Source organism: Astyanax mexicanus, chromosome 1 (genome assembly GCF_023375975.1).
Source record: "Astyanax mexicanus isolate ESR-SI-001 chromosome 1, AstMex3_surface, whole genome shotgun sequence".
NCBI classification, from domain to species: Eukaryota; Metazoa; Chordata; class Actinopteri; order Characiformes; family Acestrorhamphidae; genus Astyanax; species Astyanax mexicanus.
Genome location: NC_064408.1, coordinates 68,434,984 through 68,458,795, shown reverse-complemented (window position 1 = coordinate 68,458,795; position 23,812 = coordinate 68,434,984). Strand labels below are relative to the sequence as shown.

Here is a 23,812-nt window from a genome sequence, read left to right as displayed (position 1 = left end):
CTCCAACATACTTTTTAATGAGAAAAATCCATGCTGTCCAGTTTCAATACATGATCAATGCATATATGTATACTTATTTAGTTGTCACTGTTCTGATTAAATAGTCTAGACGTTGGTGAGTATTTCTAAAATATCCACCAATTTAAAATGACTGTACGAAGGTAGGGGTATGCCATATCGTACGTATGCAATAATATCGCCAACATTTTCAAATATCGAGAACGATATGACATCCTGAAATCTCATGCCATATTACCCACCCCTAATTATCACATCACGGTACTATTTTTTCTGTTTTTAGCAAAGGAAATTACATTGTTCTCATTTCCTATTTGAGATCTACTAGAGACAGATTAGATCTGAACAGTATAATTTATTTCACTTTAATCCTGGATATGTGGAGATATCTGGAGTGCATAATTAGTATCATGACATTCTGGATCATTGACTTCTGTTGCAAATCTGATAAAAGTCTTGTATTTTTAAATATCTCAGTTAGGGGTGTACCATATCATATTGTATGCAATAAGATTTTTTTTGCAGTAGTGTATTCTTTAAATATATATATTTCTTATGTTTTGTCATATGGCCAAGAGTACTGTTATCGCAAAAATACCATAAGATAACATGATATTATTATTAGGGTCATATCGCCCACCTCTAGTAAGAGGCAATACAAAAATAATAAATAAATCATAATTTGCATTAAAATCCTTAATTATCTTGCTACATAATTTATCAATTAAACTCCTAAAGCTAGAGGGCTGTAAAGATTATACTCCCACAAACAGAAACAGACGCAGGAGAACAGAGCACAGAGGGATCTCTCAGCTGGCCTAATTGGCCAGCGGCCCACTTTCCCCACCAGTCCGTAATGTGTTTTCCTCTCTGACTTCCTCCTCTGCGCACTTCCCTGTTTCTTCAACACATATACATGGCTATGATAGGTGTGTAAGCAGCTGCCCGTCGCGCTGCTCTCCAGCAGTCAGTGCTGCAGGAGGAAAGAGCCGCTCATGATGGGGTTTCTAATCACGCCGCTCTTTCTCAGGCGGGCCAGGGCTGAATGCCTGCCACGTTGCCATGACGCTCTGCTCGACGTGACCCTGTAGACTGTTTTCAGGGCTTCTGAAAAGACAGGAAGTTTGACAGAGCTGCAGCAAAAGAAACAGATTTATTCTGTTCAATGGTTGCTTTATCAGCGCCCACATCTATCTATCCATTTACTACATTAGTCTTTATATCTCAAGACAAATACAAGACAAAGCCATGAAAAACCACAAAACCTGAGCAACTACACAGGATCTGTCATAGAAGTGTAAAAAGTGACAAGAAAGAAACATTTAAAAGCCTCAAAATAGAAATTTGTAGAGGAGCTGTCTCTAATTTTAGATCAACACAGTTCCTATATTTAGCATTGAGCTTTCTGTATAAAAATAACAGCTGACTCCATTTCATGTGAGGTTTACGTAAATCATCAGCTGATTCCTGGAAGAGATATACACAATCACTATCTTCCAACAAGCAAATAAGATTTTGAGGGACTCTCCTGAGGGCACTGGTGATGGCCATTCAGCACAAGGGGGTAAAGTGAGGTTTAGATTTCTCGCTTTGAAGAAATATCCATACATAGATTTGAGAAGGAAGTGCTTCACTACCTCTATAGGGATTTAGCTACTGCCTAAGCCTTGATCCATTGTCTCGAGCCTCGAAGTCAAAAAGAGGGTTGACGCGTGCGCTACGCAAATGCCGCAGAACACTGTAGCCGACGCCGCAGACATTGTGACTGCTCAAAGAGCAGCCCTTTCTCCAGAGACTGTGGACATCCTCATCTTCTTAAAGAAATACTTGAAAATATAAAAATAACAGTTGTTTTGTCTAGTCTCAAATATGTTAATAGTTTTGGTAATAGTTTAAAAAAGCCACTAGATGGCATTACATATATATCTTAATTAAATTATTTAAATTTGACCATTAGTGCTTAATGTGGTGTATTACAGATCACTTGTATCACTTTGCATTACTTATATCAAGCCCACCATTTGAAATAAGGTATTGTAAACTTGATGAATCAAACCAATGACTGACCATAGACTAATCTAAAACTGGCATAGGCCTTTCTGCTGTAAAAAAAAGAAAAAAGAAAAAAGAAAATCGAGAATCAAATCGAATCGTGACCTTAAAATCAGAAATTAAATTGAATCGAGGATTTAGAGAATTGTGACGCCCCTATCATACACCCTTACTACATATTTATTTTGATATAGTTAAATAAGGCAATACTGTAAGTGTCAAACTGCTAACCTCAAACTAAAGAAAATCCCATAGAAAAAAAAGAAACTAAAAAAACAGCAATATAAAATATGTAGAATAAACAGACATCCTCTAGCGAAAGCTTTCAAACATCCATTTAAAGCTGCAACACAGTACAAAAGAAACAAACATCATATCATACAGTTATGCTGTATAAGCTCCAGGTGATCTTTAGGCAGCATATGATTTGATTTCTTTCTGGAGAAAGTTTCCTCTGTGGGTTTCATCTGTGGCTGCCTCTCATGAAAAGCACTCAAAGTCACTTACAAACTTTGGCTGATATTTATCTAAAACATCAGCCAAAATATCTGATACATCAACAACATAAAGGTTTATATCCTCCCCTCCTGAGACAATGCAATAATTGGGGGAAGAAAAACAGAATAAAAAAGGACTTTTCAGGGCATCAGGTGGTTTTGGCCTCAGATGCCTTGGGGTTCTTTGTCTTAAGTGTTGCGGGTTGAATGAAGATGACTCTTTCTTAATCCTGACATGTTTGTCCTCTTCTGTGTCCTTAACAGGCCTTCTCAGGGCGCGTCAGAGCTAAAATGTTTGTGTTGTGAGTAACACTGTATTTAGAAAATGCAGGAGAGCTCAGGAAAAAGGTAGCAGACTAACCCCTGCTAGTGCTCTGTGTGCGTGTGTGTATGTGTGCGTGCGTGCATGCGTACGTGTAACAGAGAGCTGAGCAGAAACAGTGATGACTGCTTCAGTCTGTGATATGCACAACATGCAAGAGTTCTTATTAAATTTCATTACATTTCATATTATTACACAGCTGATCCCTGATCCTATAGTAAAACCAGAGGTTAAAGGAAAAAGAACAACCCCCCCATGGCAGAGCAACAGCTGTTCCGGCTTTGAACAAAACATTCAGTCCCTGCTGCTAAGGTCCCTGTTGTAAGATACCCATGCACCGAAGTCAGGATGAAAATTGGATTGTGCATCTCTCTACTAAAATAAATCTCAGAGAGACACAAAGCAGAACACAGTGTGAAAGACACTGGTAGAGAGAGAGAGAGAGAGAGAGAGAGAGAGAGAGACAATGGCAGAGAGAGAGAGCGCGAGAGAGACTGAAATCATTGGTACGAGAAAAACAGGAAAAGGAAAGTTCCAGTGATGTGTGTGCTGTGTGAATACAATGTAGAGGGTTTAGCCCACTTCACAGCATACAGACACATTAAAAACGAGCAGGCTTTGGCAATTATCTTTCCACTTTATCTTTCACCAGAATGCCAAATGCCCTAAATTTACTGTCCTTAAAACACTTGAAAAATCATCACCGCCATCATCACCATCATCATCATCAAACCTGGCAGTCATGTCCCAAACAAACCATTATTCAATCACAGTGACAAAAATTGCATAAGGATAAAAGCCTAGACAGCTCCCTCACACATAACGGGATGTCAGGTCAAATCCAGACACACAGTAATGACACAAACGAGTAAACAAATAGAGCAGCACAGATGCAACAGTCTCAGGGTGATGCAAGCTCGAATGAGGTCACTGCCAGAAGCAGGACTGGCCCACATAGCAAAAGGCCGCCAGGCTGCAGAGATCGCTCTAGCTGCATCCCCAGAGCACGGAAGGATCTGGAAGAGCGTATCACCTATACAATAGGTCTTCAGTATGGTATTCAGGATTTTATCTGGATATGGCTATGCTACATACACTGCCTGTCTCTCCACCTGGATTTAACTAAGTAAATGATGTGGGGTTGATGCTGCAGTTGGTCAGGTCTTGGTTCAGCAACAGTATGTGCTGAAAGAATGAGGTCAGCTGACTACCTGAATATACTGAATGCAGACCAGGTTATTCCATCAATGGATCTTTTCTTCCCTGATGACACAGGAATATTCCAAGATGACAAATCCTGGATTCATGAGGCTGGTATTGTAAAAGAGTGATTCAGGCAGCATGAGATCATCCTTTTCACACAGGGATTGTTCACCACAGAGTCCAGACCTTAACCTCATTGAGAATCTTTGGGATGTGCTGGAGAAGGTGATAAAAATGAATGCTTGGTGAAAAATGAATGCTTGGTGAAAAATGAATGCAACACGGGATTGAAATAAATCTTGACATTGCACAGTGACTGGAGATGCATTTGACTGGCAGAAGTGTGCATATGCCTAAAAATGTTATCAGGATACAATCTGTAAATGGCTGTTAACAAGATATACTCTATTGAATACTGATCAAAATACAATGAGAGCTACACCAAACCTGAAGTGCCTTCTGAGGAGATTTATGAAGAAAGTTACCTCAGAATTCCTAAGCTTTAACCTTTAACCATAACCTAGATGACTGAATCCTGGTGATACTGCAAATTCAGCACCAACATCTACAACATAATACAACAGAAACTGTATACCTCTCTAAAGTGACGCATTCTATTCCCAGCACATTATCGAGCATTTAAGATGTTTCTTATACACTCCCTCTAAACAAACCCAACTGCTTTGTATGTTTCTAACATACCAATGCTTGGCAATTCCCTCACACTTTGTCTACACGCAACAATGACGCTCGGCAGCCTGTGTCACCTCTATAAGCTACTGAGCATAGAGAGTATTTCCAGACTCTCTATCTCCACTCAAGCGCAGGCAGTCGATGGCTGACCCTGATCTGATAAAAAAAAAAAGCAGCTGATTCTAAAAGAGGAGACAGAACTAGAACCAAGGGCTCTCCTCCCACACCCACCAATTACATAAGAGCAGGTCACACCAACGCAAATCGGAATGGCGTCAGACAGAGACTACACTGTGCAGTTACATGATAATAAAGAGATGTTTTAAGCAGGAAAGGCATTCCCTGTCTCAGAGAAGTGCTAAGACCTGGGGGAGGGCGCGGGATTTCTGATGAGGGTTAAGATCTCAGACACAAATAAACAATTTTAATTCAGATCCGTTTCCCTGTTAAAACTAAACTAAATTATCACATGATTGTACTCACTAGGGGTGGGTGATATGGCTCTAAAATAATATCATGATATTTCATGGTATTTTCACGATAACGATACTTTTGGTATCGATATGACAAAACACTGAATTAGAAAAATTATTTTGAATTTTATTATTGCATGCAATATGATATGGTTAACTGAGATTAAAAAAAAATAAATTATCAGATTTGTAACAGAAGTCAATGATCCAGAATGTCATGATACTAATTATGAATTTCAAATATCTCCATATATCCAGGATTAAAGTAAAATAATTGATACTGGACTGATATAATCTGTCTGTAGTAGATATATAATGGGAAATGAGAAAAGTGTGAATTTTTCTTTTGCAAAAAACGCAAAAAAGTAGTACACTGATGTGATTATTAGGGGTGGGTAATATGGCACGATATTTCAGGGTATAATATTGTTCACGATATTCAAATTTTTTGGCAATATTATCACGTACAATATGATATGGCATACCCCTAGTACTCACAGTCTACTGTATGCGTGATATAAATCAATCTAACAGAACATTAATATTAACGTTATAATATTATTGTTATTAACATATAAAGTAGTGAAAGCCCATCTTGTCTCATTCACACCCACATACAGCTTCATTACAAGAAAAGCTAACAGCGTCCGATTTATGCAACCAACAGCGTTAGCCAGCTTAAGAGCTCCATTCATTCTCTGTGCTGCCAAAAACAATACTGATCTGGCATTTAACAGTTCACACATTCTAGGTGTTGGGCATTTTGTATATGAATACAAATTTGTGTGTAATATCCCATATTAAAAAACACAGGACAATTTTCAAAATCAGAGATAAAATGGTCAGTATGATTTCACAGTGAAAGTAATCTAACTTAAAGCAGAAGAGATCAACTACCAGTGCACTGTAAGACAGTCCTGTAATTGTCCAGCCCTAACACATACTATCAAAGTGAATGATTGGGGACATTAAGGCAAGTGTCATGTGCTCCCTTCCTACATATGATACATATATTATATTGTAGTAGCTGGCACTTCTAAGGAAAACATTTGCTTACTAAATATATTAAAAAGAAAAAAATCAGCAATAGATATGCCAAATTAAATAATATTCTGTGATTAATCATAATAATATGCTGGTATTTCCCTGTATTGTTGGCAGAGACACAGTATTAATAGAGTAGTGTGGTTTAGCACTGGCAGACTAGAGCTTCTTTTTTTTACTGCATTATAATATCTCAGGCTAGTTTTCATGTTACTGTGTTCAACTAAGAGCTCTAATGGGGAAAATACATGCTACTGTAGCTAGGAAATCAGCTGTGTGTGTGCATGTGTGTGTGTGTGTGTGTGAGAGAGAGATAGAGAGAGAGAGAGAGAGAGAGAGAGAGAGAGAGAGAGAGAAAGTAAGAGAGAGAAAGAACAGCACAGCAGATATACGAGAGTCGAGAGTCTTCAGTACAGTGACGGTGTGTCAACAGTTAGGAGGAAAATAGAGTGGAGAATAGAGGCTGATGGCTCTTTAGGTAGCTTGCTGGATTAACCTCCTAACCAGAAACATGATAAACAGTGCAACAGCGCGAGCGCCCACAATCATAAACTCATTGGTCCCTTTTTTTTTTTCTTACAAGGTCGCTGACTGATGTACATAGCTAGATGAGGCTAAGCGAGTGGCTGGGTGAAAATGAAGTACACTACTCAGCAGCAGAATCAACTTAAGTGACAACTTGACTGAAAACGAAAGATCAAATGGTATGCATACTTTAGAACATGGAATCATACGTGTGTACCAAGGGTCAAAGGGTCAAAATACATGCTTGTTACGCAAAATCATACATGTTGGCAGGTCTGCACATTCACTTGTAGCCGGACAACAAAGACTTGGAAAAAGATCCAGTCAGCAGGCACCACAGAGGCACAACTAGTTTTCCCCACAAGGAGCAAGAGACTGTCTTAGAGCTGGACAATTACAGTAAAGTGCACATATGGGAACAGTAAGACAAGGCAAAATAAGCTGGGAATGGGAACAGTACCCACTTACACCACAATATCTCCACAGGTCAGTGCAAGAGACCACATTAGAAGCTTTCTGTGTTTTCCCAGCCTGCACAGGCAGTGCAACTGTTGTAGAAAACAGGTATCAAGGGTATCCATCAAGGGTAACCATCGAGGGTAACAAATGCTTTTATAATCATTATTTTATTAATCCATGTGGAAAAGGGGTGCTTATGTAATGTGCTCACAAGCGCAGAGGTTTACCAGTATATCTGCTGTGCTGTTCTGCAGCACAAACACTGTAGAAGTGAATGGTCAACACAGGCAATGGTGTAGTGGTCTCCTTCTGCTCATATCACATAGATTTGGTAGGTGTGAAGCACGCAATAGTTAAGTCAAATAAGGCAAATCTGCACAGACCCCACTCAAACCTCAGCTCCACCCTGACTGACCATCCACTCCACCCAGCACCACATGCTGAGCTATGGGCCCAAGGGCTGTCAATGGGTCCGCAAATGGAAAACAAACTAAAATCAATGGCCTGGAAAAACAAGTCCCAGCTAATTACAGGCAGAGGAGTTTGGTTAGTGAAAGGCAATGTTGTAACCCCTTCATGGGCTACATGTGATCTATAAAGGCCAAACAGAAATAAAACAGCTCCAACACATGTAGATCTGAATGAAAAAGATCTAGGACTAAGAAAAGCTGGTTTTCCTTAAGCACACTGAGCAAGAAGCTTCTCTCCTTCCCCTCCTACCCGGTTCACTGTCCCATCTAAGTGCTCTGCTTTCTGCTCGGGCATATGCAGCGTTATTACTCCTGCCTCTCATTCGGATTTCTCCAGTCCTGCTATTATTAGCTGCCTCTGATATCCAAGTCCACAGAGGCTTCCTCCGTCAGCCTCCACCTACCCAACATGCACTGCTCTGCACTGAAGTGAGGTTTTTTTTTTTTTTTTTTTCTGCTAGCTGGAGTTAAAGGGGCTCAGTCTGTAAAGTGGCAGAGTGCAACTGAATTTCAAAGTGAAAGTCCTGCAATTTATTAATTAAACTCATGATTAACACAAGAATGCTAAAAATATCTCTCTCCAAAGAGAAACAAGGGGGGCTGGGTGAGGAGATGGATGGAAATAAAGATAGAAAAATGTAATGCTCATTTGTAAATCCAAAATATTATATCCAAACATATTACCTTTTGGAGGCTGGTAGGATTAAGCTGCGTCTTATCGATAATTTTTATGGCCACCTGCAGGAAAGAATGGAGACAAATTATTTTATTAATATTGCTGCTCACTCATGGCTGGCAAAAAGCCAAAATAGAAGTACAGCAGTGTTTATGTTAACACTTCCCTGTATGTTTCATCTTATTTTTATTTTAACTGTCAAAAACAAAACAAAAAAAACAAACGAAAAAATGAGAGAACATGCGAGAGAGCAAGTGAAAGAGAGAGCCCGTTCCTGTAGATTCCACACTATTTACTTTTTCATTTTCTTTCATTTTTATTTTCTTCTTGTAGTGCAGGACCGTCCCAATAATCTCATTACTGACTCATCATAAAACATAAACATGGCCTCAATAATTTTGCTGACCTTCTTATTGCCCATTGTGTTTAATTAGTGAGAAGAGACAATGAATGAGCCGGTGTGCCAACAAAAACGTGTTTTATTTTATTTATGTATTATTTATTTACTTACATATTTATTTTTACATTGTTTTAAGATAATAATCCTAATCAAAGCATTCTTGATAACCATTTACTGCTTTTTTGATAATAACCTTCTAAAAGGCAAAAAAAAGGTTTAAAATGACAATAATACAATTAATCGCAATTATTTCTGGGACAATAATCATCCAAAACTAACGTGACAGGCCTAAACTTTGTGCACTTGATTTATTCACTAATCACGGTCTGTTTAAGTAAAGAACAAAATGTGTACAGCATGGACTCTTCTGGACTAAAACCACCAGTCTAATAGAAGCATCATACTGTGAGGGAAAAAACAGACAAAAGCAATTGAAAATCCCTGAGGCTGGGCAACCTTAATAACCCACCTCTCGCCCTGTGAGAATGTGTCTCGCCAGTTTGACCTTGGCGAAGTTGCCCTTGCCGATGGTCTTGAGCAGCCGGTAGTTGCCGATATGTGGCTGCTCGTCGGCACAGGAGGCGATGGAGTTCCTGCAGCGTGCTCCGGTGCGGCTGGCCCGCGTGGCAGCCTCATTCCGCCCATCACTGTGTGAGGTGTGCTGTAAATAAACCAAATTAGAGCTCATCAGAGGAGAAAATAGCACTCCCAAAGGTGAAACACCTAGGTCATGGTACACAGGCAACATTTTTAAACAACATACAGAGAAAAAGTGGCTCCAAGCTCAAAGCTGCTGTCTAAAACTATGTAGTCAGATTAGTGCAGTCTACAAGCACTATTAAAACACCCTCTAGTTTTTCCATTCTAACATTCAAACCTAATATATTTTTTAAAAATATATATTTTCATTTAGTTAAATTAAGTAAATGTCAATATCTTTTAGGGTCAATGATTTAGGGCTGGGCAAAATAAGTAGTAGATTTTAAAAATCCAGAGAAATAAAGTTAAAAAATGAGTCAACCAAGGCAAATCAAGGGTAGTAAAGTGGTATTACTATGAGGAAGTCACATTTGTACGGCAAAATTTTTGCAAAACAAGGATAACAACCTCCATTTACTCAATTCACACCAGAATATAATAATATGTTTACTTATTAAGTACTGAGGATTATTTAGAAGAAAGAACCAGACAAACATTTAAGGAGGATTGTAAGGAGAACTTGCCAGCAGTGGCCATCTACAAGAATAGTGGTGTTTACCACCTGTAACTGTGGATGTCCTGTATTCTGCAGTTACTCTTCGGTCACTGTTTTTATTGTACGCTTCCATCCACATAACATGACAACTAAACTTGGCAAAGCAGACATTTTTTTTAGCAATGAGTTCCACTACATAGGGATTAATCACTTTCTTATTTAGTATCTAATTTCAAGATTTCCTAACAGTACAATGCAACACACAACCCTTTCTGGATTTTGCTGTATCGTAAAGCAGAGATCTGAAGCTGTTGAGCAAACTTTAACTGCATCAATTGATGTAATGCTGGACTTGACTGGACCTGGAAATATGAGAATATAACATTATTTAATACAGCACAGGTTATTTGGTAATCTGGGCAAATGTTAAAGATATCCCCTCCCTAATAAAAATATTGATGCCGAAGATGAGCTTGTTCTCATTAACCTAAAAAAATGAGTATCAACCAGTAAAAACAATGCAGTATTTTTAGCAATCTTGAATACTATAACCACTGTGTGTATGAATGTAGTCCTCTGTGATCAGCTTTAGCATTAATTCTGTACAGTGGATTTTATTAACAGACAGAATCTCATGCCCTCTTAAATACATTAATACTACACTGCTGTAAAACAACAGAAACAAAGAACTAAAGTCTTACACTGTGCTGCAGTGAGTGCAGTACTTTTGTGTTGTGATTAGGCCATTGCTCACAGGCCTGACAGTTGAGGAAATGCATGTAAATAATGCTGGCTAAAGAAAATGCCTTGCTGTTTCCTGGATTTCAGCCTCTACTTCCTCTTTCTAGTGAAAAACAGTGAGAAAGATATACTCAACTACTAGTTCTACCAGACACAGGTAAATATGAGTATCAGTTTAAAAACTCAGTGAGAAATGGTGAAATTAATGGCATAGCAGTCAAACAACTACAGTGTAGTTTCCTTCTGAACAGCATGTCCAACTCTCTACTGTCATGCTCTCTACTACATGTCTGATGTCTAGTAACATTTATCTAAGATCTCATTACATCTCTAGAGGTCTGCACAGAAATAAAATGAATCCCCAAACAAAGCCCAATTCACTGATTCATTTTCATACTTCTTATAGAGACATACTGGTACACCAACAGACAAGTGCAGCTATCAGTTAGCTTAAATTGATTAACAATGAGTGAGAACAACCACCATTTTATTGAATAAAAAGTCTAAAATCTAAAGAACCTAAAAGGAACAGAGACATTCATATTTTTCTTTTACTTTTAATTCCTCAAATACATAGGGTTTCATAAACCTATGGCTTATTATTCAATAAATTACATTGCTGGATGTAAGTCTATGATATACAATTTAAGGGAAACATTTTTAGTTAAAATCAACCACAACCCTAAATTACTAATACAAAGCCAAACTGAAAAAACAAATTGAGGCAATGTGGAAAACGCTTATAAAAAAAACTCTTCTTTTTATTCTATCACAGATAGCATGAACCCAACACAATGTTTATGTTTTCTCTGAAAACTTTTTTTAATTGTATATATACATCCATATTCCTGCAACAAAAGTTAAGACAATAAAGAATTTACTACTGGAAATACAGGCAGTCTAGTTCATGTTCTCACATTTTGCACTGTTTGCAGCATTTGCTTTTGCATAGTCTACAAAAATATTTGAGGGCAGCATGTGCATGAAACAAAAAATATCTGGAATATTAATTTGTCTGAGCAAAATATCCACTCGCTGTGATGGCCCATCCAAGATGCCTCAGAGCACAGACCAGCGAAAGACTTTTTATTTCTACAGTATCTGTTTAATAAGAATTTTTTATTTTTTAAACTCTGAAAGTGCATGATGAAGGCTGACGAAAATGACATCACCCGTTTTTTATGACCTTTTTTATAATTTTATTTCTTTAACCTAATTACTGGTAATAAATTGACCCTGTCCCAAACTTTATTTTTGTTGATAAAACAAAACACAAACTCTCTAGACTGTCTACAATTTAAAAAAAGTCTAATCTAATGCAAGAAATACTTTTTGTTTGTTTTAGTTTTTATATTAAGTTTTCTGATAAGAGGTTTACATGCTTTTGCTCTGACTCTTGTTTCATACTGGGAACTGAATTAAGAAATAAATATCGGCAATAAATAGCCACAAACGTCAACGTTACTCTGGCTAGGGCTTGTTTGAAGGTCTGGATTCCCGGACATGGATTAAGCCCAGTCTTGGACAAACTCACAAAGCTATAGGTGAATCACCATGGAAAACCTTTGTAGTTTAGACTGAGGCTTAAACTACAGAGAACTGAGAACGAACACATGTTTCACAGCCTATAGGAAATGCTTAAGCCTCCACATTTGTTTAGTTTGTAGAGATGCGATTAGCCCACATTGTGAAGGCTCATCTGTGTGTCGCATCGTTTCAAACTCCCTGCCAATCCATCTGGAACAGAGGTGCTCAAATTAGCACATAAAGAGTTCAAGCAGACAACTGCGTAATATCTGATGAAGGCTGGGAGAAACACACAGACAGTGGATACGGTGAATGAGAGGGGACAAGCTGGAGCTAACTCGAAAATGACAGTAAAGATATTTAAATCATACCTGTGTGTGAAGAGAAGTTATTTTGTGCTTCCCTGTGAGTGATGTTAGTCATAATGTTCATGTCACGACAAGAGGAGCACTGTAACTAAAAGGATATGTGTTTATGTTAAAGGCACAATGAATCATATTCTGCTATCTGCTATCAACTTGTTAATTCATATATGAATAGGAGCTGCAGGCCATACAGCTGCCTGGCTTAGTAATATTACCAGAAGACTGGCCGCTCTAAGCTTTGCTTTATCTTTGCTATGAAACGGTTTATTTCTTCTCACTATTTTATTAATTATCCCATTTTTCAGTGTCACTGTGCTTTAAGTATGGGTTAAATGCAGTCTTTTCTCAAAACATTCAACCCTGCAACTTAACCACTTTTCTCCAGCACAGTCTTCAAACTTTAATTCCTATAATCCACTGTTCTTTGTGGTAAGCTGTTCATGGATGAAAAAGAACTCTAGGCTAAGCGTAATTATCATGTACTCACTATAAAAAGTACTGTTATTATCTAAACTAGATACAAACCTCCATATCACCTAACTCTAAAACAAGCTTATTCCTGCGTACTGTCCTTCCCATTTACATGGGTCACACTATTGGGCACACTGTCTGTTACACTATTGATCACTTAAAATGCTCTCAGCCCTCTCAGCACCAAATCTCTGATGGCTTTCATAAGCTCTTCCCTTGCTGACCCATAAGCAGCAGACTGATGCGCAGACTCAGGAGTTGGCCTTATTTAAAAAAAAGGGGGGCCAGATACACAGCCTCTAAGAAAATATGTTGAATTTGATTCAATATCATTATCGCAATGTTCAATCGTCACTTTGCATAGTCAAATTATATTTTAAACCAATTATGCTGCTTAATACTCGAGATGGAAAGATCAAGTAAGATTAATTTGGGCCAGAAAATCTCAGGCTAGGCTCTTTTAGTTATATTTTAGCTAGGCTATTTTAGTTACATGCAGTTTCTTCAGTTCATATTTGTGGAATGTGTAGCTGAAACTCACAATTTACTCCACTAACAAGATAATACTGCTCTGCACAGAGCAGCTTTCAGCCCATACTAGGATTAGCAGAGCTAAGATCCAACACCACCAACCACACCAAACAGGGAACACTCAAAATAATGGAGTTTTAGCCCTGGATAAGCTGCTCTTTTCAGTTGTGTTTCTTCTTTAATTCCACAGTGAATCTACAGGGATTCACAGACTCTGTGAGCTGGAGTTTCACAGTTTATTTAAAGTGACTGAGTAAAGTACATTTTATGTTGAGAGATGATGTACAATATATTACAGAAGGCCCCTTCCTCCAATCAATGATTTGTTGGCTTCTAAGCAAAAAAAATTAAATAATGCATATTAAAAAAAATCATTTTAAAGTCAAATTAGTCTTGGATATTAATCTATGCATACATCTCTTTTGGAAATCATTTATTTTGGTGACTAAATCTCTTCCATTTATTTACAGTCAGCTTAAATTTCCAGTACTTATTTAGAGGTAGCAAAAAAATTGGTAAAATTTCCAAATTTGCCCATAAACAGTATTGATGATCGGCTGATCGAGTTGAACTTATTGGACCCATGGCTGAGCCTTGCTGCGTATCTAATCATCAAGAACTGTGAAGACAGTGAGTGTGTGCTTACCATATAAGAACATAATTTATTTTATTTTATTAATTGCACTCTTATAAGATCAGTAAGTCTCCTGATTTATAAAGACACTGCACACAAATGTAATATTTTGCATTTAAAATCATTCATCAGACAACTGTAACTTAAGGATAAAGATGGTTTAGTGATGATGTACCTAATCATATATTAAATGATCAGTCACTAATTTCAACTATAGGAAACAGTGCTTAAATGTATGAATATGTGTCTGCCTTAATATATAGCCCTCCAAATGCAATTTATAACAGTTAGAGAATCAGAATAAAAATACCTGCACATCTAGGACAGCAAAGAAATGTCAGATCCTCAGATAATAACAGCTTCTACAGACTTTGAAGTCCAATTCTTATATTATATCTACCGGACAAGCTTTCTTATTATTAACAAAAGGCCAAATCCCAAAAGTGTCAAAACTGTAAAAGTTTAAGTAAATAAAAAATCCCTATACCTTGTTCTACCATATTTAGTCACAGTCTCTCCTAGAAAGCCCCAAAAACTTACTATGGTGATGCGATGTCTCTTGACCGAGTGGGAGCCCTTCATCCTAGCATTGGCGATGGGAATGGCAAGAGTACAGACAGCTATTCCGTTTTTGTGCTGGCAGCTCATTGATCCAGCAGCACTGGAAGAAGCTCACAGGAGCGTGAAACACATTTCGCATCGGGCACCTACTCGTGTCTGGGGGGGGGGGGGGGGGGGGGTTGGGGGGGATGGCTGGAGGGAGGGATGGAGTGAGGAAGGGAGGTGTAGAGGGAGCCCCCTCCATCCCTCTATTCAACCTGCTTCAGGCTCTGTGAGTTCTCCATATACAGGAATAGTCACAGGACAAATAGAGCTAGCTTCTTCATTACACTATAAACTAAATAGCTAGTTACCCAACTATCCATAGATGGGGGATCCCAGCTTTAGTTAAAAACTAATACTGAAAGCTTAGCGGGGGAACACAAAAAAAAACAACGTCCTTAATGCTTCTTTGGCTTGTTTTTAGTAGCTAACTTGACAAACTTTGACTTCACAATAAAGGAAGAATTAGCTAGCTCTCCAAGAAGAAGTGCTATTAGTTAATTAGCTAGACAGCTAGATATAAAACTAAATACTATAGACTCTCTGTACTCTTGTTGTATTGCTGGTGGAAAAAGGTTGAAATGCTGCTCACTCTCAACAAAGAGTCTTGACCTGCCTGAGAGATCAAAGCAATATTAGCCTATATACAGCTAGTTACACTCACTCATCAGGTCAGACCTAGTTAAACTGTATTTACAGATGTGTGTGTGTTGACACCCCTTCTAAAGATCGCATTCAGCACCTTTAAAATGCACCCGTGTGCTGAAACAGCTTAACTAGTCTCTGACTCTGAAGCAGACTGACAGAAACCCATTGGCAACATGCCTAGAGGCAGGTGTGGTCTAGAGAGGTATCTAGCTAACCTATAAAGCTTCCCAGCACTGACCTGTAGAGCAGTGAGACTGGGCTCTTTGGAATGATGGTGCTACATCCAATGCTTTTGGGATGATTAGGAAGTTCTGACCTCACAGCAACGCTCCAAAATCGAGCAAAACGCAGCTAGTTACTTCAAAAACAAGAGGCTTGAGCTGCCTGTGTAGGAAAAGCAACGCTGGACTGTATACAGCTCTGGAAAAAAAAAATCAGTTTCTGAATCCGTTTCTCTGAATTTGCTCTTTATTATTATATGTTTGAGTAAAATGAACACTGTTGTTTTATTCTTTAAACTACGGACAACATTTTTCCCAAATTCCAAATAAAATATTGTCCTTTAGAAAGTGAGAAAATGTGTAATGTATAATGTAGAAAAGTGAGAAATTGATAAAATAAACTAGATGCAGGGCTCTGAGAAACTGAAATAGCGCAAAGAAAACAAGTTCATATTCATAAAGTTTTAAGAGTTTAGAAATTAATATTTGGTACAATAACCCTGGTTTTTTGGATAACATTGATTTTGGATAACATTATGCCACTCCTGGTGCAAAAAATCAAGCAGTTCTGCTTGGTTTGATGGCTTGTGATCATCAATTATCCTCTTGATTATATTCCAGAGGCTCTCCATTTGCTAAAATCAAAGAAACAGCTTGTCTTGTCTCTGTCTCTAGACCAGACCATAGACTGCTATATACAGTCTATGGACCAGACAGACAAGAACCTATTGGCAATATGCCTAGAGCCAGGTGTGGTCTAGGAGGGTAACTAGCGAACCTATAAAGCTCCCCAGCACTGAGCTGTAGATCTCTCTGGAATGATGGCCACTTCAGTGTTCCATCCAGTGCTTGTGGGATGATTGGGAAGTTGTGACCTCAATAATCCTCTCAGCAGTGCTTCAACAAAGCAGAAGAGCTAGCTGAACCTAACAACAAGAGTCTTGAGCAGCTTCAGTGGGCAGAAGCAGCCCCTGAAGTTTTGAGAAAAGTTGACTAAAGCTATTTAGGTTAGGTTAGTTAGCTAGCAGCTACAGATGGATTTAGCTAAGAGTAATGTCAGCTAGTTAACTAGATAAACACTCACATTTTCGGTGTCCCTCTCGTTGACAGTAGGCAGTGGTGTTCTGGTTGACATCTTAACTCGTCCTCGCTCCTCAAACTGCTCCTCCTCTCCTCTCTGAGTCCCGTTTAACTGCAGCTCCTTTACTCCCAGGGCTGTACAGAAGAGGCAGCAGGCACCGTGCAGCCGAGGAAGAGGGTGAAGAAGAGGATGACCATCGATTCGGAGCCACAGCGACCCGCAGTCAGTCCCCAGACAAGTAAGTTCAGCTACTCCTCAGCTACACACCGCGACTCCACTCCAGCCAGCACCTCTCCAGCTACTGGAGCCGCATTACAGCAGCGCACCCCCGGCCACCCTCCGCGGCCTCGCCCGCATGAGTCCCACAGCCGCGCGTTCACTGAGTGTTTTATTAAACTTAAAAACAACTCGTGAGAAAGTAGTTAGTGACCTAGCTGAGCAGCCGAGCGCTCAGAGCAGCGGTAGTAGTAGCAGGAGGGGAGGGGAGAAGAGGAGGAGAGAAGAGAAAAAGAGGCACAGAGAGAGATAACTCCCAACTACAGCCGGTTCCAGAGCTCCGAGACTGAGCCCCGCAGGACGCTCCTGCTCTGGCGGACCACGCCTTCCTCTTCCCGGGGACTAACCGATGCGGAACACTTGAGCTGTTCTCCCCGACACTCCTCACATCATCCCAAACACTGACAACTGCCCTGACAGACCTCACAATCCAAGATGGCCGCCAGTCCGCCGACAGAGAGGCCAGCCAGGCCGACCCAGAGCCGGTTTATTGAGCCTGCCCACTGCCCGTCTCCGCCGCTGTAGCCGAGAACCACCGCGCACCGCGAGAGGGAGCCCGCCAGCGAGTCCTCAATGAAAGGCGGCGAATAAAGTTAAACGGCTAAAATCTCTGATTAAATACAGTGTCTGACTACTTCTCCACCAAATATTTTATTTTTAGTAAAGTAAAAGGAATGATTTTACTAAAAAAGCGAAGTAAATTTAACTATACCTGTTAATTTTTCTACAAATAAATTATTTGTGCAAAAAATGCGCTAGCTTCACTGCTACTGAGAGCTGACTGGTTGGTGAGCTGTCTGATTTTTGAGACACGACAAGAGTAGGGTTGGGCGATATGGTCCTAAAATAATATTACGATATTTCATGTTTTTTTTTTTTACAATAACGATACTCTTGGCAATATGATAACTAAATAACAGACGATTTGTAACAGAAGTCAATGATCCAGAATGTCTTGATACTAGTAATGCACTGCAAATACCTCCATATATCGAGGACTGAAGTAAAATAAATGATACTGGACAGATATATAATTTGTATCTAGTAGATATACAATGGGAAATGAGAACAGTGTGATTTTTTTTCTTTTGCTAAATACAGTAAAAAAGTAGTATACTGATGTGATAATTAGTGGTGGGTAATATGGCATGGCACAATATTTCGAGGTATAATATAATTTACAATTTTCAAAAATGTTGGCAATATTATTGCATATGATATGCTATGGCACACCCCTATGCCAGAGCACATTATTTTAAAAGAAGTTTAAAAACTTTTTAAACTGTATTCTAGAATACATAATTGCATACATAAATGTATTTTAATACAACAAAAAGTCCAATAAATAAAAATACAATAAATGTAGAATACATTTAAAAATGTATTCTAGGCAGGGATATAGTAAGGATGTACAACTACTTCACTACTGTACTAAATTACTAAAATGCTAATCTGTCTCTACTGGAGTATTTTTTTTCTGAACATGTTGTTCATTAGTTTAATATTTTAGTCCAATACATTTTTTATGTGCTGCATCGATACTCATTACAATTATTATTTAAAATGTAAGAAATCATTATAAGTCAATAAAGTGATCAAACTGATATTATAGGAAGACCATGTTCTGCCTTTCACTCTGCTTTCCACTGCTTTCTGTAATAACTACAAAACACAGTACTGTACTTTTACTTTCAGTACTTCAGTGTTACATTTTAAAATAAACAAAATTTAGTACTTAAGTACCAAAATATTGAATACTTTAGTACTTCTAATTAAGTGTGGAGCTTAAAGAACATTTTAACTTCTAATGAAGTTGCTTTTTATTAGATAACTTGTGCTTTCAACTGGGCCTCTATTACCTTATACATATCTAATTCTAGAGCTGCAAAAACAAATAAATAAATTATTTAAATTTGTTAGCATCTAATTATTTTCATAATCAATTTGTTGGGTTTGAGTTACTATAATTTTCGTTTTAGTAAATGTAAATCTCAATATGTGTCTCCTTTTTAGTAAATGTAAATCTCACTCTTGCACAGCTACAGCCTTTTATAGGATTTTTCTGACTTAAATTGTATGGAAGTGTTTGAGAATCTCAGCCAAGTGTATTTAAATCACATACACTGTTGTTGTGATGATAATAATAAAATGTAATCTGGTTATAAGAAAATAATTAATAATAAGTAAAATGTTACAAAGTTAATTCTTCATGTAAACACTAATATTTTTTAATAATGGTAGGTTGTGTGCTCCTTGCTCTTGATTTTGCTGTTGTAGTCACTCGGGAGCGCCCCCTGGTGGCTTAACAAACACAGACAAGATGATTGAGTGGGTCTTCTCCTCTCTAGAGACTCTCTGGCCAAGCCAAACCCATCATTGCGAGCGCCGGAAGTGAGCGCACAGGCAGCTCGCAGCCCATTGGATCATCGGCGGCGCGAGCGCTGTTTGTTGTTGCTAGGATGATTCCGAGCGCACGAGCTTCCTCATCTCCACATGCTGTACACACAGCACTGGTCTATAGTCCCACCAGAGCAGACCCACACCAACTGCACACATCCCAAGCTGCAAGAATTTATTTCAGGGAGGTACCCCCGGACCTGGACACCCACCAAGGGTCAGACCTTTCAGAATTTTTTTTTTTTTTTTTGCACCAGAAGTGGCATAAAGTTATCCCAAAGAAGTGTGACTGGTGGAGGAGAAGATGCTTGAAAACCAGGGCTATTCCACCAAATATTGATTTATGACCTCTTAACATTTTATGAATATGATCTTGTTTTCTTTGCATGAATATGGATCTGAACTGTTAATTTTACTCAAACATATACTGTTGGGAAATAATGGGTAAATGCTGAAAGACGCATGGTATTCTGGGTGTTGTAGTGTGTATGTGTAGTCGCCCTGTTGCAGCAGCGGGAGCAGCACGCGGCTCCGCTCTCTCTCTCTGTTCTCTTTGTTTAGCACGGCCACCCGGTTTATATCTCGCTTCACGATGCAAGCAGGCTATCAATAAATGCCAGTACTCCATTGCAAGTCAGCTTCCTCTCATCTTTCCGCTGGAGAATCCTCAAATTTGGGTATTACCCCAGAACGGGTGGTAAGAAAAACGCACCTAGTTCTGGCCCACGGAGCTACAGTAAACGCTAGCTCCCCTAAGCTCCGAGACCACGGTCTGGGGGCAGAAATCAGGCTAAAGGTAACACTGGGGGCTCGTCCTGGGATTGTTCCACCGGCATTGGTGAGTGTATGAAGTTAAAATTATACTGGACTGCTGAAACGAGTGAAAGATAAAACGGACTGTTAAAATAGCTGCAGGTGAAGAGTGGCTAAAGCTAACCGCGAGTTCAGTGAGTTGCAGCTAGAGAGAGAGAGCATGGCGGCTACCCGAGACAGAACAGCACACGAGTTTGAGAGCGTAACAGCCTGCTCTAACCCGTTTATATCACCAGAAAATGTGAATGAAACTAGACGGTCACAAATCTCATTTGAGGATTGGATGAGTCAGTTTAATGATGTAAACGGCAACAGCGTTCAGAGCTGTAACTTGGTGGAGCTAAATACACGCGCTGCAGCACAGCCAAGCTTGCATTTACACCAAGTAAAGAGAGAAACTATCCCGTTTAAGATTTGTGATGAGAGTACAAAGCGCAGTGACAGTGGAATAGAGTCACAGCTAAATCAAAATGAGAAGTGTACTATTTATTGCACCCAGTGCTGTCCCAAAAACACTCAAGGTGAACAGTTTTCCCAGTCTTTAGTGGAAACGTCAGATCTGCAGCATATTAACCCTTTCAGTGATGTGCAACCTAGCTGCTACGCAGAAAGCACTCCTATAAATGCAAATTACCATCCAGTGTCACATAGAAGACCAGTGGACTCGCCTTTTACTCCAAAAATGCCACCAGTGCAAAATATAAATGCTCAGACACCAGAACAGTGTAGATGTGCTCAGTGTGACTCGAAGCTCACTAAAGTTCACCCCAAAAGTGGACATATCTCCAGTCGTTCAAGGTCCAGTTCTGTTGGTAGGCGACCCAGGCATGTACATTATGACATATCATCTGACAGTGAGGGTGAAAACACAGCTAAGAGAGAAAGAATTCCTACTTTGTGACCAGGTCAATTTGATGGTACAGGCTCGTGGAAGGAGTTTCTACACCGGTTTGAAGGCTGTGCTGAGGCTAATCATTGGTCAGAAAAGACAATGGCTGTCCAGTTGAGGTTTTGTTTGGCAGGAGCTGCAGGGCGGTCATCCACAAGAACCCAAGGTCCTAACGCTGGAGTTATGCCCGAATAGTGGAGGAAATTGAAGCTGCATATGGGTCTTCCTCTGATCATGCTGCAGCTATTGGAATTGAATTGAGACATAGAGTGAGCAAGCCAGGTGAGCCGCTGCATATACTAAGAGATGACATATATTAAAAAGTTTCTATTGTGTATGCAGACTGGCCCAAAGCAGAGCAAGACAGAATCGGTGTGGAGGTGTTCACCAACTCCTTGGGTGAGGCTGGGGTCGTTCAGAGGCTGTTGGAGGAGCATCCACGGACACTAGCACGGGCGTATGAGCTTGCTCACAGGTACGAAACAACCAAACGTGCAGCTGCCAGTGTGACTCGACTAATGCAGACAAGCGTGCAGACAACAGAGCGTAGAGTAAGAACTGCTACTGTGCGAGAAAGTGCTGAGGACAGTAAAGCTGTAGATGAGAACCAGACAGCATGGCCGGTAGAGCATGTATTAGGGCCCCAAAAATCAACTTTCAAGCAACGCAGACTAAAGCCAAACGAAAACAGAAACTTAAATTGGAGCGACATTAAGTGCCACAACTGTCAGGGCATTGGACACATGAAACGAAATTGTCCTTCACCAAAAATGCCTGCTTATTCCAAAGTAGTTCTAAAAAATGCTAAAAGTCAGGATACACCTGCTGTCCTTCATGTTAAAAGCACAGGACCTGAGATGTGTATTCACATGCTGATGTACAACATGGGAGTATGTGCTTTGTTAGACAGTGGAGCTCGCAGAAACATGCTACCCTTGCAATGCTATAAAGTGATTGATGACAATATTAGGCCTCCCTTGCAGTTCTCCACTGTGGAGTCGTTACAAGGCATCAGTTCGGAGAACGTAGATGTTAGTGGAGAAGTCGACCTCCCAGTCCAGATTGGCACTCGCACAGTAAGTGTTAACTTCATTGTGGCCGACATAGCAGAGAACACTGAAGCTATCCTTGGTCACCCTTTTCTGGAGCAAGCAAAAGCTCATCTAGACTTTGGCAGCAAAAAAATTGTGTTGTTCGGAGAACAAGTGCCTTACTTCAACCCCGAAAACAAACCCAGAGTGCATGTCGTTCGGGTGGCACGCACCACTATCCTTGAATCGGGATGCGAATACATCCTTCCTGGGTATGCACACTTTCGTGAACACGTCAGAGGTGAAGTCATGCTCAACCCAACCAAAGGTTTTGTTGAAAAACATGGCCTCATAGTGGCGAGAGTTGTTGTCGACGCCAAGCCAAATGAGCATGTTCCAATCCGACTCTTCAACCCTGGAACAACTTCAGTAAAAGTCAACAAAGGTGCTATCGCTGGTTTCCTTCAAGCGGCTGATGTTGTCCAGTTCACTCCAAGTGTTCCACCTGCCGAGCCACCCAAAGCTTGTCCAAGTTTTCCAGTTATTCCTCCACATCTGCAAACCCTGTATAGAGACTGTGCTGAGTGCTAACGATCGTCTTGAGTTGGCCCAACTGCTCAGTACATATGGTGATGTATTCTCTACTGGACCAACCGACCTGGGTCGCACAAGCCTTGTCCAGCACGACATCCAACTCTTGCCTGGTCCACCCGTGAAGCAACAACCACGGCGTATGGCATTTGAAAAACAAATTGAGTCTGACGCTCAGATCCAACAGAGTCTTGAAAGTGGATTGGCTTCTCCAAGCAATAGCAGCTGGGCAGCGGCAATAGTCCTTGTACGGAAAAAAGACCAGACGTACCGCCTGTGCGTGGACTACAGGGCCCTCAACGCACGCACGGTAAAGGATGCGTATCCGCTCCCCCGCATCCAAGACACACTGGAGACTCTGTCCACTGCCAAATGGTTCAGCACCCTCGACTTAGCCTCTGGCTATTGGCAAGTTGCACTTACACCTAGGGCACGTAAAGCTGTCGCTTTCTGCAGCAGTAAAGGGCTATTTACTTGGAATGTTATGCTGTTCGGGTTGTGTAACGCGCCGGCAACATTCCAGCGCCTTATGGATCGCGTGCTGGCCGGGTTGCAGTGGGAAACATGCCTGGTTTACTTGGATGATATCATCCTCTTGGGAAAAGATGTACCAGAAATGCTCCAACGCCTGGCCCAAGTGTTCGACCGGTTCCGCCAAGCCAATCTGAAACTAAAGCCGACTAAGTGCTGCCTGTTCCGCCGTCAGGTGTCATATCTGGGCCACATCGTCTCTGCACAAGGCATTGCCACGGACCCAGAGAAAGTCCGGAAGGTTCAGCAGTGGCCACAGCCTACTTGTGCGTCTGAAGTGCGTCAATTTGTTGGCCTAGCAGCATACTATCGCCGGTTTGTACAAGATTTCGCTACTATTGCCAAGCCTCTTCACGAACTGACCAAAAAACATGTTCGCTTCCAGTGGATGCGCGAATGCCAAGCCGCCTTTGAGGAACTAAAGAACTCACTCAC

At 40.2% G+C, this 23,812-nt stretch overlaps 1 protein-coding gene across 18 annotated transcripts in view; it reads right to left on the bottom strand.

Annotated features, from left to right (window-relative positions):
- mark3b (MAP/microtubule affinity-regulating kinase 3b) overlaps window positions 1-17,548 on the bottom strand; it is a 58,410-nt gene extending 40,862 nt beyond the window's left edge. For 3 of the 18 annotated variants that reach the window (XM_022664112.2, XM_049482042.1, XM_007238748.4), the window contains exons 1-3: window positions 14,837-14,954; window positions 9,302-9,493; window positions 8,441-8,494 (exon numbers count right to left, since the gene is read on the bottom strand). In XM_022664112.2, coding sequence (XP_022519833.2) covers window positions 8,441-8,494; window positions 9,302-9,493; window positions 14,837-14,944 — 354 coding nt within the window. In that variant the 5' untranslated portion in view covers window positions 14,945-14,954. Of the gene's footprint in view, window positions 1-8,440; window positions 8,495-9,301; window positions 9,494-14,836; window positions 14,960-16,852 lie in introns of those variants that run through there. The other 15 variants (XM_022664110.2, XM_022664157.2, XM_022664164.2 and 12 more) reach the window with 11 other exon arrangements.
- Window positions 17,549-23,812: the final 6,264 nt, after the last annotated feature.